At 42.4% G+C, this 18,022-nt stretch overlaps 1 protein-coding gene across 1 annotated transcript in view; it reads right to left on the bottom strand.

Annotated features, from left to right (window-relative positions):
- Positions 1-245: 245 nt before the first annotated feature.
- The window catches only part of LOC134458394 (tetraspanin-1-like), a 20,062-nt gene continuing 2,285 nt past the window's right edge, over positions 246-18,022 (bottom strand). Inside the window, exons 2-9 of the mRNA XM_063210697.1 lie at positions 17,368-17,446; positions 6,371-6,533; positions 6,100-6,152; positions 5,469-5,543; positions 4,926-5,039; positions 4,681-4,809; positions 3,988-4,080; positions 246-451 (exon numbers count right to left, since the gene is read on the bottom strand). Of these exons, the coding sequence (XP_063066767.1) occupies positions 398-451; positions 3,988-4,080; positions 4,681-4,809; positions 4,926-5,039; positions 5,469-5,543; positions 6,100-6,152; positions 6,371-6,533; positions 17,368-17,424 (738 nt within the window). The 5' untranslated portion in view covers positions 17,425-17,446 and the 3' untranslated portion in view covers positions 246-397. The remainder of the gene's footprint in view (positions 452-3,987; positions 4,081-4,680; positions 4,810-4,925; positions 5,040-5,468; positions 5,544-6,099; positions 6,153-6,370; positions 6,534-17,367; positions 17,447-18,022) is intronic.

The raw sequence follows: 18,022 nt of genomic DNA, 5'->3' as shown, positions 1-18,022 counted from the left end.
TGTAAAGTGTACAAAAAGCAAAGAAACTATATTTTAAATAAAGAAGTGTGTGTGTGTGTATGTGTGTGTGTGTGTGTGTGTGTGTGTGTGTGTGTGTGTGTGTGTGTGTGTGTGTGTGTGTGTGTGTGTGTGTGTGTGTGTGTGTGTGTGTGTATTTTCGATTGTGTAGTGTGTGTGTGTGTGTAGCGTGTGTGTGTGTGTGTGTGCACGCAAGTGTATGTGTGTGTCTGCACATCCGTGTGTGTGTGTGTGTGTGTGTGTGTGTGTGTGTGTGTGTGTGTGTGTGTGTGATCAAGTGTCTGCAGACTGCCAAGTGAGGTGAATTGTTGTGATTGGTTGTCCGTGTGTTTTAGGCGATTTTGATTGGCTAGTCGCTCTTTCCGGCTGATTCAATTGACTAGTCCTTTCCTGCTTTCTTGTAGAGCATCATAGACACCACCATGGCAGCAATCTGGGAAGGAAAACCAGCACAGTGATGAGACCAACATCAACACTAATATTATCTGTAAACACTAACATTATACATCTGGTCATTTTCACGTGAAATCAGAAACTTTGGGACCCGACCGACACAGATTTCGATCATACTTGCTGTGCCTGTTTAGTAGCAAGGTAGCACCCCAGAACTGCATTTGTGCGAATCTGACACCTATATTAAGGGAGAAACAGAGTAGCAAAGGTTTATAAATATGAGGGTAGGACACTATGCATTCAGCCTTGATTATATCAGTCAGTGTAAGTCACAAAAAGATGTCTGGGTCGTTGTCTGAAAGCTCTTTTCTGGCTCTACAAATTAGACACACATCATGGAATACAAAAAAAACGTATACTTTAAAATGGTCAGTTTCTTGTCTAATCATAGACTGTAAGGTCATAAACAGCACCTGGAAATGGGGTGTCTGGTTCTATATTCATTTCAGAGATAATGGGACATAAAGGTTGAAATGAGTTGTAATGAGGTAGTAATAGAGTAGTGTCAGGGACATGACTGGACTGGCCATCTGGCATAACAGGCATTTTCCCGGTGGGACCTGCACCCTCGTCGGTCCCTATTCCAGGTAGTCAAAAACTACAAAGCTTCGGCTCATTGTCAATGGACACAGTGGAAGCTAGACCATTTTCAGCATTCAAAGAAGGCTGGGTTGAAAGAATAAGCTCAGTAAAGGAATTTTCTTAATGTTCAAGCATCAAAGGGTACATTGTAGCTGTATATGATGGCAACTAGTGGCTAGCATGTGTGCCGAGCCCTGGAGAGGTGAAACTGAATTTCCTGCATCCTCATGGACCATCTTATATTCCGACAGACATGCTGTCATGTGATATTACTATGGTATTACTATTACTAGGTGATTTGTATTAAGTCATATTTTTGATTCCCATTATCTCTAAAATTAATAAAGAACCAAACACCGGCATATCAAGTGTTGTTCATGACATTGCAGGCTATGTTTAGACAAGGAACTGGCCATTTTAAAATATACGGTTTTTTTTATATTCAATTTTTATTTTTTTATTTTTGATAATTCTGAGGTTTGCTGTATTCCATGCTGTTGTGTAATTTGTAGAGCCAGAAAAGAGCTTTCAAATAACACAGAGACATCTTTTTTGTGACTTACACTGTAGCCAGACTCAAACTACACGACTAGCGATTGTGTGTCCGATTTTGGCGTCGGGGTGCACCGCACACTAGAAGAGAATCGCAACTGTCAATCTTGTCGCTGCTCGCAGCCACCGAGACAATGCCCGACGTTCTATTTCCAGTCGCAAATATCAAACACTGTTTGATTTCTACGATTTGCGATCGGTTACTCTTTGAGCTGCCAAAGTTCTATATTAGAACGTCGCTCAGGACGAGGAAATCTTTCCCGACAATCGCTTGCGATGGTCCTGGGAGGTAACCCAGCGATTGTCGTAACGTTCCAGCGATAGTTGTGTAGTTTGAGCCAGGCTTGACTGATATAATCAAGGCTGAATGCATGGTGTCCTACCCTCATATGTAAACCTTTGCTAGTCTGTTTCTCCCTTAGGGGTCTTACACACCAAGGCGGTAAAGCGTCGCGGAACGGGAACGCGTTTTTTACCGGCGTCGGTGAAAATACATTGAAACCTATCTGTCCTTACACACCAACCGGCGGTAGTCGGGCGTCAGCGGCGCGGGAGCCGGCTCCGCGCCGCGCTGCATTTGGAAAATAGAATTCCAGCGTATTTTTCACGCCGGCAACCGGCGGTGTCTCATTCAAATGAATGGCAAAGTAGCACGCTAGCTTTAGCTGTGGGGAGGGTTTTGAACAGGACTGGCCGCGCACGCCAACGCTGTCAGTGTGCAAGGCAGAGAAAAGCACGCCGGCCAAAACTAAGCAGAAAGACCGCGTCCGTCCTGCGACCGTTCCGTTCCGCCTTGGTATGTTTTGGCCCTTAATATTGGAGTCAGATTCGCACAAATGCAGTTCTGGGGTGCTACCTTGCTACTAAACAGGCAAATATGATTGAAATCTGTGTCGTTCGGGTCCCAAAGTGTCTGATTTCACATGAAATGACCCATCTGTAAATGAAACACAGCACAGTAGAGTATCAGAGTAACACCAACACTAAAATTATACAAAAAAGACTGAAGGAAAAAAAATCCTTGGTCCAGGCACTTCAGTTGGTTAATGTAGTAAAAAAAAATATTTAAAGTTGACCCTGATGTTTTTAACTAGTTAAGTCAAGTTAAAAACATCAGGGTCAACTTTAAATATTTTTTTTTTACTACATTAACCAACTGAAGTGCCTGGACCAAGGATTTTTTTCCTTCAGTCTTTTTTGAACATTGAACCCCTTCCAAGAGCACCAGTTGGTTTTGAGGGACACTAGTAGCGCTCTACCAACTCTTTTACTAAAATTATACATAGGCTATGTGAATGAAAAACAGCACAGTAGAATATGAGGGCAACATCACTCTCTAACACAATGAGTAGTCTGTGAATGAATAACAGCACAGTAGTGTATGAAAGCAACATCAACTGTAATATTATAGATCTGTGAATGAAACGGCATCGAACAGTGTTGCGGATCTATGTTTTCCTTTCAGTGATCTTTTGTTTGGTCCAGCACCTGTGCTACTGATGTGGGCGCTTTATCTGACTTTTTGGATACGAGAGTAACATAACTACCAGGTTAAGTTAACCCTCTGGTTGTGTTACGGTCAAAAAATGACCGTTTTGAAACTTCTTTCTTAAATAACTTCTCTATATTTCATCAAATGACTCTTCATGATATCCTCCAGCTAACCTATTCAAATGGTCAAAACGAAATATAATGAAATTGGGGAAGATACACTAACGTGTTACATTCATGGTGTTTCTGTCAAAAATGACCAGACCATTAATTTACATCTCCCAAAGTTATATTACATTCACTTTACACTCATTTTCTTTTTTGTTAGGCTTTTCAAAATACAATCATATATAGATGTTTACAGTTAGTTGAAATACTTGAAAAAAGTAAAGGTGTTCCAAACTGCCTGAAAGCCTCTGAGAGGCCCTAGACTCCAGAGGGTTAATAAAACGAATTGGTATAAGATTAGAAGAAAAAAAGTTCAAAATCAAAAAGTACAAATCACTAAAACAAAGCAGAATAATATTTAAATCACATTGGGCATATTTCAATGGGATGTCTAAAAGATATTATTCACAAAATATGCAAATCAGATTTTTAATCAATGTATTATTACTTTTTTTGTGTAGGCGGTCAATTTTGACCGCTAACATCATGAACGTAACCATGTTTCTAACACAACCAGAGGGTTAACAGGTAAATCATCCTTGCCTGGAGTCCTCATTTAAGTATAATCTCCAGGCCAACCAGAAGAATGTAATACAATCAGACCTCTAAATTAACTTTTTTCATCACCAGCCATGGCTAATACAAATTCATAGTCTTCACACTGTCCTAAGGCAAAGAGACCAAAACATACATTTACAGAATAAAATAATAACAATGGTGTACCTCCACTCCACAGACTCCGAGGGCGACCGCTCCCACTATCAGGGCATTGTCCTCAATCAGGGTCACCAGCTTCGGGAAGCAGCCTGAGACGTTCTGTAATGGAGCGGGAGGAGGTTGCACAAGGCGTTTAATACAGAACATGACATACAGTACAGGTAGGCCTAGTTTAATAACATCTTCGGTGAGCAGCCTGGGTTAATAGAGACAGTGTAATATGGGGAGTTTAATCTGAGTTGTTCAATAAATTTAGTTAATATTGGTTAAATCCTAAATAGGCAATTAAACTCAGGTAGTTAAATACATGCAAGTATATTTGTACTGGGATTAGATTGGATTAGATTAAATTAGATTAGATTAGATAAAATTAGATGAGATGTCGTTGAACGCATGTAATCTAATACAGGCATGTAATTGCATTATATTATTTAAATTTAATTTATTTAATACGCGATCTGACCTAGGTATTCTGACAGTGCTGATGGTGTGTGGTGTGGTGTTGATTCCGCTTCACATACACGCAGACACACAGGGCAGACATAGGCAAGCGAGGAGGAAAAGGAGGAGGACGACGAGGAGAGGACACACACACACACACACACACACACACACACACACACACACACACACACACACACACACACACACACACACACACACACACACACACACACACACACACACACACACACTTACATCTGCTTTTGCTTGAGCAAAGTCACAGTCGGTGCCTTCCTTGCAGCACTCGATTGGGTAAAAGTGAGTCATAGTGACGTGTGGCGATCCATCGAAGTCAGTGTAGTTGTTGTAGCCACAGCACTCCAGCTGTAAATGGGAGAGAGAGACAGAGACAATGAGTGTGTCTGGTTGTAAGTATGTGAGTGTATGTATGCACACCTGTGCTCGCGCACATGCTTGCGTGCATGTGTGTGTGTCCTCACAGTGTCCATGGTGGTGTTCCAGAAGGTGGTGAAGGCTTCATCGTCTGGGCCTCCGTAATGCTGCTCTATGCTGACGCCCACCTTCTCACCAATGTCCTCCAGGAGCTTTTCCACCTGCAACAGCAACCATAGGAGCAGTGCTCAAAAAGTGCCACAACAGCCCTAACCTGCCACTCTAGCCAAATTTACCACTTCCCTTTGCCTCTAGAGATCTTTAGCCTGAGTAATCATCCTAATGATCCATTTACTTGTACTGTATTTCCTTCACTAGAAAATGAGACATTGTGGCCTCGAATTCTGCACATACTGTACGTATAGCAGTGATCTCCCAAACTGGGGGTCGGAACCCCTTGGGGAAGTGCTGCTAGGGGGTCTAGGACAGAAGGGACGGTGCACAAAATCAAGAAATCAACAGGTTAACAGCTAACATAATTCCAATTATTATTAATAATAATAATAATAATAATAATAATAATGATGATAATAACAGTAATAATGATAATAACAATAATAATAACAACAATGATATGGTCATGATCTCACCACTGGCTGGAACACCAGCAGCACGACGGCTCCAGCTAACTCAGCAATGAAGATGAGGAGGATGACAATGAAGAACTACAGAGAGAGAGAGAGAGAGAGAGAGAGAGAGAGAGTAAAGGAGGGAGACATGAGGATGTCGATTAAGAAGGAGATGATGGAGATGAAGATAACTATGATAATAACAAACAACTAGATAGAGGCAGTAACTCAATATCCGCTTAGTTAAGCCTAAACTAAAGCTACGTTAACACACGTCGCTGCTAGTTACTAGCTTCTCGCTCACTCGCCTACTCGCCACTCTCTCATGGAACGTTCGCTAAACGTTCCCGCGGCTTTAACTGACAATGAACAAGCGAGAGGTACCAAACTCTGCATTCAAATTGGCCACTCGCCTCGCTCGAAGTTAAAATATTTTCAATGTGGAACCCACCCACATCGCATCGCTTGTATAAAGTACACTACTCGCCTACTCGCCTCCTCACCTCGATGGATCACATAGACATTATTGACTTAACTTGCGAGCGAGTAACTAGCAGCGACATATGTAAATGAGACTTAGGGAGAATGCCTTAACAGTGTTCGTATCTATGGAGAGATATTAGTCAAGGGTCAGAGGTCAAGGGTGACTTACGGTGAGCAGCATGCAGCGGCTCTCTCTAATGGCCCCACAGCAGCCCAGGAAGCCTATGGCACACACACACACACACACACACACACACACACACACACACACACACACACACACACACACACACACACACACACACACACACACACACACACACACACACGCACACAGTTGAATATAAGCAAAAACATGATTAGAACAACAATACAGAACACAGACGCACACGCACGCACACGCACACACGCACACACACACACACCTCCCTCCCCCTTACCTATGAAGGTGAGGACGGAGCCCAGGCCGATGAGCAGGTACTCATCGCTGCCCAGCTGAGCGAGCTCTGGAGGAGCGTCCTCTATATGCTCCAGGAAGTCCAGCAGAGAGGCAGCATCCACCGTCACCCAGATACCCACGCCTAAAATGGCAGCACCCACCGCCTGTGGAGATTGGGGGGGGGGGAGAGTGAGTGTGCTGTTAAGGTTATGATTAATATTCCTCACTGCACTCTAGGGAAGTCTAGCACTATATAGATAGAATATATACATAGATTTATCTAAATAGATATATACATGGTCGTAGAGTGAACATTGTGCACAGAAGACAAAGACGCCCAGATACCCATGGCTGACCCTGGGAGCCCAAATACAAGGGGTCTAATTCTCTTCTGAAGTACATACAGTGCATACAGTACAGGTAAATGGGGCAATATTAGCTAATCAGGCCAAATGTGCGAGATAGGCCCAAAGGTAAAGGGAAGTAGTGAATGTGGTTAAAGTGACAGTGCTGGAATTTCACTTCCTTGAGAGATAAGCTTGTTGCACAGTCACCCAGAGTCCAACCTTCAGATCCCACATATACTGTATTGAGCAAAATGAGCCAGGCCAAAGGTAGACAGGTGTCTTTGATGACGATAAGGGGAAGTAGTGACTTAACGTCTTCAATGGGGATACAGGGAAGTGGCAGGTGTCAAGATAGCGCCACAGCCCTTATAGAACAGCCTTGCCACTCACTATTAAGCCCCATTGTACCAGTTGTTTGTATTAGCTATATGGCTTTTGGCTGCAGTTCCAATGAGTTCTCCACTAGTCGCGCATCAGAGACCAGAATGAAGTCAAGTTTTATGTCGCTTTCTCTATCCCAATGTAACTAAGCTCCGTGTATTTGTTAAAATTATATTTTTCCAAGTACCCCCTACAGTGTGCTCGCGTACCCCTAGTGGTATACGTACCCCTGGTTGGGAAACACTGTCCTAAGGGGACGTTGTCCCCGCCTTCTTCTTCTCTTTTTGCGGTGTTTGCGCAAGACGTGCGCTACCGCCATCTACGGCGCTAAGGGGACTTCATTGATTCTCAACCTCAGGACTCCGAAGGTCTCCTAACCGAAGGTCTCCTAAAGGGGCGTTCACCCGACATAAAGTGGATACCGGAAAGGAAACAAAATGACGCTTCTTGGTTACATCCACTTTCTTTGCTGTGATAGCGCTGCTGTGTCTTCCTGGACTGATAAGCCTGTTGTTGCTGCTGCTGTACTGTACAGAATTATGGGCCACAATATCTACCCTGTTCCTGTCTAGTGAAGGAAATAAAATATAAGTAAATGAATTATTAGGGATGATTCGTCAGGCCAAAGATCACTAGAGATAAAGGGGAGTGGTGAATTTGGCTAGAGTGGTAGGTTAGGGCTAGCCTGGGCGAAAAGCCGACTGTTGACTCCATCAATCAGTCTGGCAAAAGCCATTAGGAATCCGTCTCCGTCACCGCATGCCTGTTACGATATGCAATGCAATATCATGATAGTGAGAAGTAAAGAAGATGAAAAGATGACATTCCCTGTTTTCCATCTGTGTGATAGCCCTCTTATGGTGTGTAAGGAAGTTAAATACCTTGGTCACAGGCACGTGCAGAGCATAGTTGCCCACGGTGCCCGAGCAACGGCCCTTTTGCCCACATTGGCTCATATTGCCCTTCCAAGGGAGGGGAAAATTATATGGCAATTATAATTTCATATTTCAATATCATTTGATTTCTTTATAATTCATAATTTTGATTGAAGTTTTGTACAATAAAGACTTAAGTCAGTCATACAAATTCATCAGACCCGTCGAGAATGGGCACGAGCGATGTGAGGTAGGTAGGCTACGCAACAACTCCGGTGGGGAGGGAGAAGGCACGCGACAGGCTCTTGAGCGCCTATAAGACACACAAAATATTTTGAAGATGCCTGGGTGTCGGCTAGAGCCCTACACACAGTCTACATATTAGGGTACAAAATATGCTCACAATCAACCTCTCTAATACAATGTTGAGTTTAGAACTTTTAGTTATCATACATCTGACAGCCAGCCAGCGCCACGTAGCAAAAAAACCCGACAGCCAGCTGTAGATATGCCTCGGAAAAATAGGCTAAGATTTCATGTTTCAACTGATTTGCTTTGCAATTCGTATTTTTGATTGAAGCTTCCTAAATTAAGTTTTCAAATTCAGATTCACCTGCACCTCGAGAGATAGGCAAAGGGAGGGGCAGCATATGCGCGATGCGGGGGGCACGCGCAGCTCTACATGGGAGGGAGGGGGGAACAAGCATGCATGCGAGTCGACCAGGGCAGAGACGCAAAATATGTCGAAGATGTCGTGGGAGTAGAGCGACTGCCCTGACGGCCTGAGGTGAGCTGGAAACACAGCAGACTACACAGTATTAAACTACATGATCACAATTAATGTCTCTTAAAGCCGATCTCGAGTTTAGGACGTTTGATCCTAAATAATCTGACAGCCGGGGTGTGCCACGTTCAGATATTGGGGGAATACGACAGCCAGCTAGCTTGCTTGCAGTCAACGTTTTACATGGCTCAGGTTGTTTTGTGGAAGGCTAACCCAACTAAGAAACATGCAGATGACATGTCGTTTTTAGCTAAAGGAAGCACATCTCTGCAGAGTTGGCTGCGAAAAAAATGAACAGGTGCAGGTGAGGCAGAGAATCTTTTTCAGGATTGTAGAGGTTTGATCTTGGTGAGACCGCTAGGAAAGTGCGTTTTCTTACGCTGATATATATTCTCCGACCCAAAGATAGGCTACTGTTTCCACTGTCAATGTCCATGTAATTGAAATAAATCCACTCCACGTGATAACTGACGTTTACTGTTCTTCTCAAGAAATAGGCCTACAAAATGTGCATGAACTAACTAAAATATATGTAATGAAAATAAAAGGTTATAAAGTCTGCGAGAAGCTCGGAGCTTCAGAGCAACATATAAGAACTGGTGCTCCCACGCCACGGTTCTTTGCGATCTGAAATGAAAGCCGGCTCGTCCATTCTTAAAGCGACAGTACACATTTTTAATATAGGCTACAAAAGACCCAACAAATGACCTAAACCTGTGAATTCTTATTGTTTTAGCTTTCCTATATAATATTCATCATTTTAATCATGGAATATGCCTATTAATTAAATTTCAAATTCAAATTAAATGATCTTTTTGACAATTTTTAACTATTTCTTTCTATTTATTATAACTTAAAGTCTACTTTGGCTGCTACAAGGATTATAAAGATGACAGTGGGTTAATTGATTAAGCATCCTCATATTTAGCCTATTAATTTACTCATCATTTCATTTCATTTAAGATGAGGATGACTCAGAGCCACAGACCTCTGCACATAGGGCAGGTAGGCATAAGACTGATAATCTCTGTGACTGATACAGGTTTAAAAACTATCAAGGCTTTTTCTCATAATTTCATTTAATTTAGGGGCAGCCACATACCACACATGAGGAAATGTGGATCAGGAGACATTTAGGGCAGGTGGGCATAAGGCTGATCATCTCTGATATGATTAATAGGTAGGCCTACATGTTTAAAAACTAGCATGTTATATCATATGGTACGCATATTCAGGATACTATACAATAAAAAATATTAATAATTATGACAATAATATACTACTTCTACTACTACTACTAAAAATAATAATACCCATGGTGCAGTTTCCTAAAAATTCTGAAGGCCGCTCATTGTTGATGGGTTTTTTTTTTTTTGGGGGGGGGGGGGGTTGCCCTTTCTTCAGGTTAGAGCAACTGCCCTTTGAAATTCCTGTGCACGTCCCTGCTTGGTCACATAATTTCAGATGATCTCAGTGATGATCGTGACATATACCGCCAAAGACGTAAACTATATGCTCAGGCCAACATGCTACTTCGCAAGTTCAGCATGTGCTCAGTCAATGTCAAATGCTCTCTGTTTAAAGCCTTCTGTACACCTATGTATACTGCCCATTTATGGTGTAGGTATAAGAAAAGCAGCTACCATAAGTTGACAGTAGCATATAATGACACTATGAGATTGTTGATGAAGTTACCAAGATGGTCTAGTGCTAGCTACCTCTTTGTACACTCCAATGTGCCTGGGTGTGATGCAGTATTGAGATACGTTATGTACAAGTTCATGTGCAGACTGGTCTGCTCTCAAAACAGCATTATTGAAACCCTTGTGAGTCCAGGAAAGAGCTCTGTGAGGTTCTCCTCCAAGCTCAGACGACACTGGAGAGACTGCCTTTATGTCTGATGGGTGTGTACCCATCTTTTATTTATTTTATTTTTATTTTGTTCTCCCATTTTTCTTTTCTTAACTTCTCTTGCTATGTAATTGTATACTGTTGTTTACCTTGATATGGACCATGCATATGTGTCTGATATCAATAAAGGATTGATATAGCGTCGCAAAAGCATACAAATAACAAAACGAAAGTGTGAATAATAGTTACCTTAACCAATCAGACTTCGCGGGTGAGTTCTGCGTCACCACTCTCAACTGTTTGCTGATTGGCTCAAGGCTTTTGCCAGACGATGTGCGGAGCCAAAATCTTTGGGTGGAGTACATAGGATGGCGTTGTCAGGCTAGGTTAGGGCTGCCTTATCACTTTTTGAAGTGATATGCTTGGTGCTCCTGCTACCTAAATACTGTACATGTGCAGAACTTGAACTTGCGACTTTCCGACCCCTAGGCCTAATGTGAGGCCAAGGGTGAATTCCAAACGGGGAAGGTCACTGTCCTTCCAGTGAGCTAACAGGGATATTTGAGGACAACTTCAGATGCCGACTTGGTGCTGTCTGCTACCCAAAAGGCTGTGCGCCACATCGGTCTCAATGGGGAACCTGAAAACAAACATGGCTACCTCCCAAGCTGCTCTTTATTCTGACATTTATGTACTTAGATAGAACTGAAGCGATAAATCATCATTGTAGTATCTAAATATGCGGTCGCTAGATCTATTTATAGCCTAGTTTACGATTGCGCCGTCTGGCGGATTTTCACCACTCAAATAGCCTACGTAAGCTAAGCGCTATCGTGATGAACATAACTCCCGCCATAGAATTGCTGAAACATCAAATGCACAGGCCAGCGCACTCGTTAGTGCCATTCATAATGTCTGCCTCATCAGCTAACTCCAGATAGGCTATCTGATCAGAGACCTGTTTACATAGGAGGGGAGTCATCGAGCCACTGCCTTCCATTTGGAATTCGGTCCTAATGTCTCTCTGTCTCTGTCTAATTGTGCAACATACTGTTTATACGGAACATGCAGAGCTTGAGCTTGCAACCCTCTGTCACCAAGACCAACTCCCTTACCATTGGGCTTGGTGTCTCCCTATCTCTGTCTATTTCCCTGCTGAAGGACATCAAGGTGGCAATAAAATAGAATGGGGACAAATATAAAGTTGAAAGGAAGTATAGGATTTCTCTAACGTGTCAGGGTAGGCCTTACGTTTCATTTGCTGGTGAGATAGGTTTGTTGGGCTTTCCCCCAATGCTTTATTGTTAAGGTGCCTGCTGCGCTTCCTTGATTGAAAAGACTGTGTTGTGAATGTAGCGTATGTGCATTGCTTTACCAAAACAGGTTTACTTTTAGGGGTTTTACGATCAAACTTAAACACACATAGTATTTCCAATGACTATGGTGATGTGTCTCTGATAGCCTACCGGCCGACTCCCCACCACCTTGACTAATGGAAAGTATGCGGGAAAGAGCATTTCTCCCAGACTTTTTTGTTAGTCAAGATGTTGGGAGGTTGGCAGCAACTCTCTGACTAGTGTGACCCGATAATTAAGAGCCAATGTTAATTTTAATCATGGTCAGTTATCACAAACTGGAAATGTTGCATGCATGGCAGACGACGATGATGTCATCTAGGCTATTTCCTGTAACTCCTGTAGATCATTAATAATGGCTGCTGCCTGGTAGGGTGTCATGGAATATCAAAGCTGTCATAAATGGTTAAAAGCAGATTTTATCTCTTTTCGTGAAAAACGCAAGCTATCTTATCGTGAAGAGTTGCAAAGCGCGTTCTTTTCAACACGGCAGGGTCTTTAGAATAGAAGTTGCTCTGCCGAACTGATCTGTATGTGTAGGGCATATAGCAGCTGCCTCATCTAAGAAAGTGGCTGCTGCTATATCCATAAAACTTCTTGTCCTGACAGTGTGTTTAATTAGTGCTCTACCCCATCCTCTTCCATGACAGGGGTAAACAGAGCATGGTATACCCCACACAATGCCCCTTGAGCAGTGTTGGGCAAGTTACGATACTCTTCCATTGTTCAGTGAACGCAAGCCGTATCCAACGTATTCAGTTCATTTTCAATTAAATCCGGCCGATCGTTGTCGCCGTGCTCACAAAGCATGTTGGGATTCTGGCATGCTGAGCAGGGGACCTATGGCACGTCAAAAAGTTGGGCTCCCCGTTGAAGTTTGTTGCAAATTTTATCTTAAAGGCCACGGCAGCCGACGAAGTGCCCCATTCGAGTGAACGACGCATTTTACAGATGGAGGATGAGCCATGTCATAAGATGGTAATAAATTCTAGAGCTGGTCTTGAGTTCAATGTGCCAAACAGTGGTAGACACGGCAACTCTGCTATCAGCTGATAGATAAATATGATGGGATGATGCATGATAACAGGTGTGTGTGTGTGTGTGTGTGTGTGTGTGTGTGTGTGTGTGTGTGTGTGTGTGTGTGTGTGTGTGTGTGTGTGTGTGTGTGTGTGCGCGCTGTCACATATTTGCCATCAGCCTTCAAACACAGTGAAGATAGATGCAGTGAGCCCATATACAGTCCATGATAACAGTGTGTGTGTGTGTGTGTGTGTGTGTGTGTGTGTGTGTGTGTGTGTGTGTGTGTGTGTGTGTGTGTGTGTGTGTGGTAGACAGCACAGGTAGCCCACAGTAGATGTATTACAGTATACATTAGCTGGTGCTGGTGTGTGTGTGTGTGTGTGTGTGTGTGTGTGTGTGTGTGTGTGTGTGTGTGTGTGTGTGTGTGTGTGTGTGTGTGTGTGTGTGTGTGTGTGTGTGTGTGTGTGTGTGTGTCCCACAGTAGACACATTGGGTCCATATACTTTGCTGACGTGTGACACTGGCACCACTCTGTGAGCCTTAACTGGGAAACGGTATGCAATTATGGCACTTATGTGTGTGTGTGTGTGTGTGTGTGTGTGTGTGTGTGTGTGTGTGTGTGTGTGTGTGTGTGTGTGTGTGTGTGTGTGTGTGTGTGTGTGTGTGTGTGTGTAATCTGGGAAGCAATTCACATTTATGAGCATCATCATGAGACTTTGACGTACGAGAGAACAACAGTAGCAATACAGTGCTGTGTGTGTGTGTGTGTGTGTGTGTGTGTGTGTGTGTGTGTGTGTGTGTGTGTGTGTGTGTGTGCGTGCGTGTGTGTGTGTGTGTGTCAGGGCTTTGCTTATTATCCTTCATAAAGTGGACAAGAGTTCAAGTCCTGTCTACCAGAGATACAGAGTTAGGAGTCATTAGAAGCAGTGTTGCCAGATTGGGCGGATTCCCACCCCAATGGGTTGCTCGGTATGGCCGTCTGCGGGTAAAAAACAGGTAAAGGGGCATTTTGGCAGGGTTTTTCTGCATATTTATGGCCATAGAAATCAATAGAATTTACTAGAATTTAGTGCTTCATGTAGGCGGGTTTTGAGTTTGGGATAGAAATCGACAACCCAACTGATTAGAAGAGCAGGCATAAAACTAATCCCTATGGACTTCCTGACATTTCTGAATCTTAGTTACATCATTGTACAACACCAAACACACTTATGTACATGCTTATGACCCTGCGATGAATGAATAAAAAGAAAAGAATTAAGAAAAAGAAGAAAATGACTGAGTGTGATCTACTCCCTACTCACTTATCTTTGATAAAAAAGGGAATAAAAACACAATAAATGAAATGAAAACAAGGTCAAGAGACCTTTAGTTTACTGTAAGTCGCATTCCTGACTAGGGGTGGGTATTGGCAAAGGGTTCACGATTCGATGCGCATCACGATACACATGCCACGATGCGATTCTATCACGATGCATTGCGATTCATGTACTACTGTGATGCATTGCGATATTTACTTCAGTAAATGTGTAAAATACAGCTTATTTGTCAGTTGCTGTGTAGCTTTCTTAAGTCAGTTCATTCTATTTAAGCATTCTATCTTCTGGGAGAGAGCTTACATCACAACAGAAATATTACCTATTCTCTACTGAACAAAATAACTCGAGGCAAATCGAATTTTATTGTTATCAAATAATCAATTGTCATGAATCCATGCAGTATATTGAGAAAATAAGTATCACGATACCTTGTCATGAATCGATGCATTGTATCGTGAGAGTAAGTATCGCGATGCATCGATATGACGATTATTTTGCACACCCCTATTCCTGACCAAACAATGATGCCCCCGACTGATTACCATACAGTTGTGAAGGGGTGCGGTGGCAGAATGCGCTAAGCCCCCCACATATGGGCTTGCATGCCCAGGGGCAACTCTGGTTCAAATCCGGCCTGGGTCCTTCCCCAACATTACCCTTATCTCTCTCCACACTCATTTCCTACCTCCTCTCACACTGTCCTATCGTAATAAAGACAACAAAAACACCCCAAGAATAATGAAAAAAAACATACAGTTGTGACTTACAAGTCCTATTCCGACGGGACTAGTTCAATGGGGGGACCTGGGGTAAAGTAGGCTAATAATAAACGGAAATGCAGTCTCATCCGAACGCGCCATGTCAGAAAAGATAGCGGAGTGTGTCGGTAAACTTCACCACGAGTTTTACCTCCTGTATACCGGTCCGGAGAAATTATCCTCGGTAGCCTAATACTAATCCCGTCTGTATGCAACCCTATGTAAAGATGTCTCGTTAAGTGCAAACATTAGGCTATAGCCTTACAGTAAAACTGTTTTAGGGAGTTGTTCCAAGCTGTGTTCACTGTCAAAATCAGGCAGCATGGTCAACGCACTCTCCAAATGAAAGGACACGCATGCAGACGCATTATTATTTTTTATCTTACCTTTATTTTACCAGGGAACAAAATAACATTGAGATAGAAATCTCTTTTTCAAGTGAACCCTGACCAAGGCAGTAGCACACATTAGGCTACATTATTACAGACAGGACACAGGCAAAACAGAAAAGATAAAAATGGATGTAAAGATAAAATTTCTCAATAAAATAATAAAAATAAACATAAAACAAGATTAGAAAGAGATTAAAAGGTTAATAGCAAGTGCAGACAGGTTTGAAAGTGTCATTAAGATGTGATTTAATCTCTACAGACATAAAAATAGCAAGCTAAGTGATTTCTGAATCTCATACAGTTGAGGCACAATGAATAAAAGCAGTTTTACCAAATTCTGTTTTCATCATGGGGACATTTAAAACAATGTAGCTACTTGAACGTATATTATACCGTTGATTGCTAAAAGATAAAAGGCTCTGCACAAAGGGAGCTGGCCAACTAGGCCTTGTATACAAATAGAAGCCAGTGTTTATGCCGTCTAATAGGCCTATCTAGTGATGACCAGCCAACAATGGTGTGTGGAATGCTTCCTTCGAGTTATAAATATTAATGCTGAGTGATAAGTAGAATCAAGAGATTGTAAAAGTGCCTTTGTAGTGTTTCTACTGAAACAAAAGGCCCCACAATCTAGGCAAAAATGTAGCTTCTATACCAACTTTCTTCTTACAGACTGCGAAAAACAATCACTATTTCGATAATAAAATCCCAACTTAAGTCTTAGCTTAGACAGTAATTGTTTTACATGAAGAAAAGGTGGTAGCCTATAGACCTTGGGTTTCTTGAAAAGATCATATATTTCGTTTTCTTATCATTCAATACCAATTTTAAAGACAAAAGGCTGCGCTGGAGTCTTTTAAATGCTTTTCGCAACTTTAAAATGCACCTGTCCATGGAAGGTGCAGAACAATATATTAGTATCATCTGCGTGAATATCTGCATCTGATAGGATATCACCAAGATTATTAACATATAATGTAAATAGCAGAGGGCCCAAAATGGACCCCTGCAGCAATGGATTTTGATGGGTTAGTAAACCAACAGGCAATTATTAAAATTGTGCCATGGAACCAAAAGCCTCCATGGATTCGCAATAGTGTGCTCAAAAATCAATAATATATGACGACAAGTGCAGTCACAACGGAGTTACCCTTCGCACTTTCTGTTCGTTTGCTGAGTTTTTTCAATCCAGTCCGAATCGGCCATTTATATTACCGACGTCCTAAGATAAAAATCACATTTCCCCATGTCCATACATAAATCAAGTCCCGTCGGAATAGGGCGAGACTTATACAAAATCACCATTTGTTTGAGTTTTTCCTTACCACCTGAATTCTATCAGGCCCATAGTTAGTTTCTACATTTGAAAATGAGAATGGTATTTTCCCTCTGAAGTTAGGCTGTGGTATCATTAATCATTAATCCTTTCATGCAGTGCCTCCGTTATAACCCTCAGGTCAATAAAATGGCAATGGCTATGTCTTAATCTATTACTTAAGACTCCCTGAAAAGTCATAGCAATGTTGTTATGATGTAGTTGAACATTTTCAGCAAATAGTGAATAGGCCCGCGGGCAACCCCATTTGGCCCACTGATCATCTGGTCTCCGTGGTAACAGTAAAGATATGGGCTGAAGTGTCTTCGAAATGGTGTAATGGCCTATTTGACTTGGGTCACCTATAGTGGGAGGCTATGAAACGGCTTTGTGTACACAAGTTAACAAAAGCTGGCAAAGTCACACACACAGACATGTGTGCACTCGTATACTTGTATACGAACACAGTTGGACTTGGTTGTTTGTGTGTGTGTGCATGTGATTGTGTGTGTGTGTGTGTGTGTGTGTGTGTGTGTGTGTGTGTGTGTGTGTGTGTGTGTGTGTGTGTGTGTGTGTGTGTGTGTGCGACAGTGGTACTTACAAAGATGGCGCCATTGAAGATGAACATGATGATCTTGAGTAACCCGGAGCAACACATGATGGCGGCTTTGGTCTAGCAGCTGAAGAGGAGGAGACACACACACACACACACACACACACACACACACACACACACACACACACACACACACACACACACACACACACACACACACACACACACACAATACAAATGTAATAATACAGATACGCACACGCAAACGCAAGCATGCACGTAACGCTTTGCCATTCGAAATGCAAGTTTAGACTGGTTTTCTATTCATGTTTTTTTATTGTAAATCACCGCACGGGGCCCCAGCCATGTCTCAAACACTGAAATGTTACGGCGGCGACCCGGGTTTGATTCCAGCCCGAGACCGTTTGCCGATCCCCTCCTTGTCTCTTTCTCCCATTACTTTCCTATCCATTCCTATCCTATCCTATTAACTTATATTTTTATTTTACATTTCATTTCATTATAATGCCTTTGTCATTTCATTCAAATATGTGTATAAGACAGAGGGGGTGTCAGGGGTATCCTATGGGTTAGAATAGATAAAAGCCTCCATTGAATCCCCAAACCACACTCCTTTGACTGTTTACATTCCATTCTCTCTTTTTTTTCATCTGTATGGGTTAAGAATGCTATTTCATTA

This window comes from Engraulis encrasicolus, chromosome 1 (assembly GCF_034702125.1).
Source record: "Engraulis encrasicolus isolate BLACKSEA-1 chromosome 1, IST_EnEncr_1.0, whole genome shotgun sequence".
Classification (NCBI taxonomy): Eukaryota; Metazoa; Chordata; class Actinopteri; order Clupeiformes; family Engraulidae; genus Engraulis; species Engraulis encrasicolus.
This window is presented reverse-complemented; position numbering and strand designations above follow the sequence as displayed.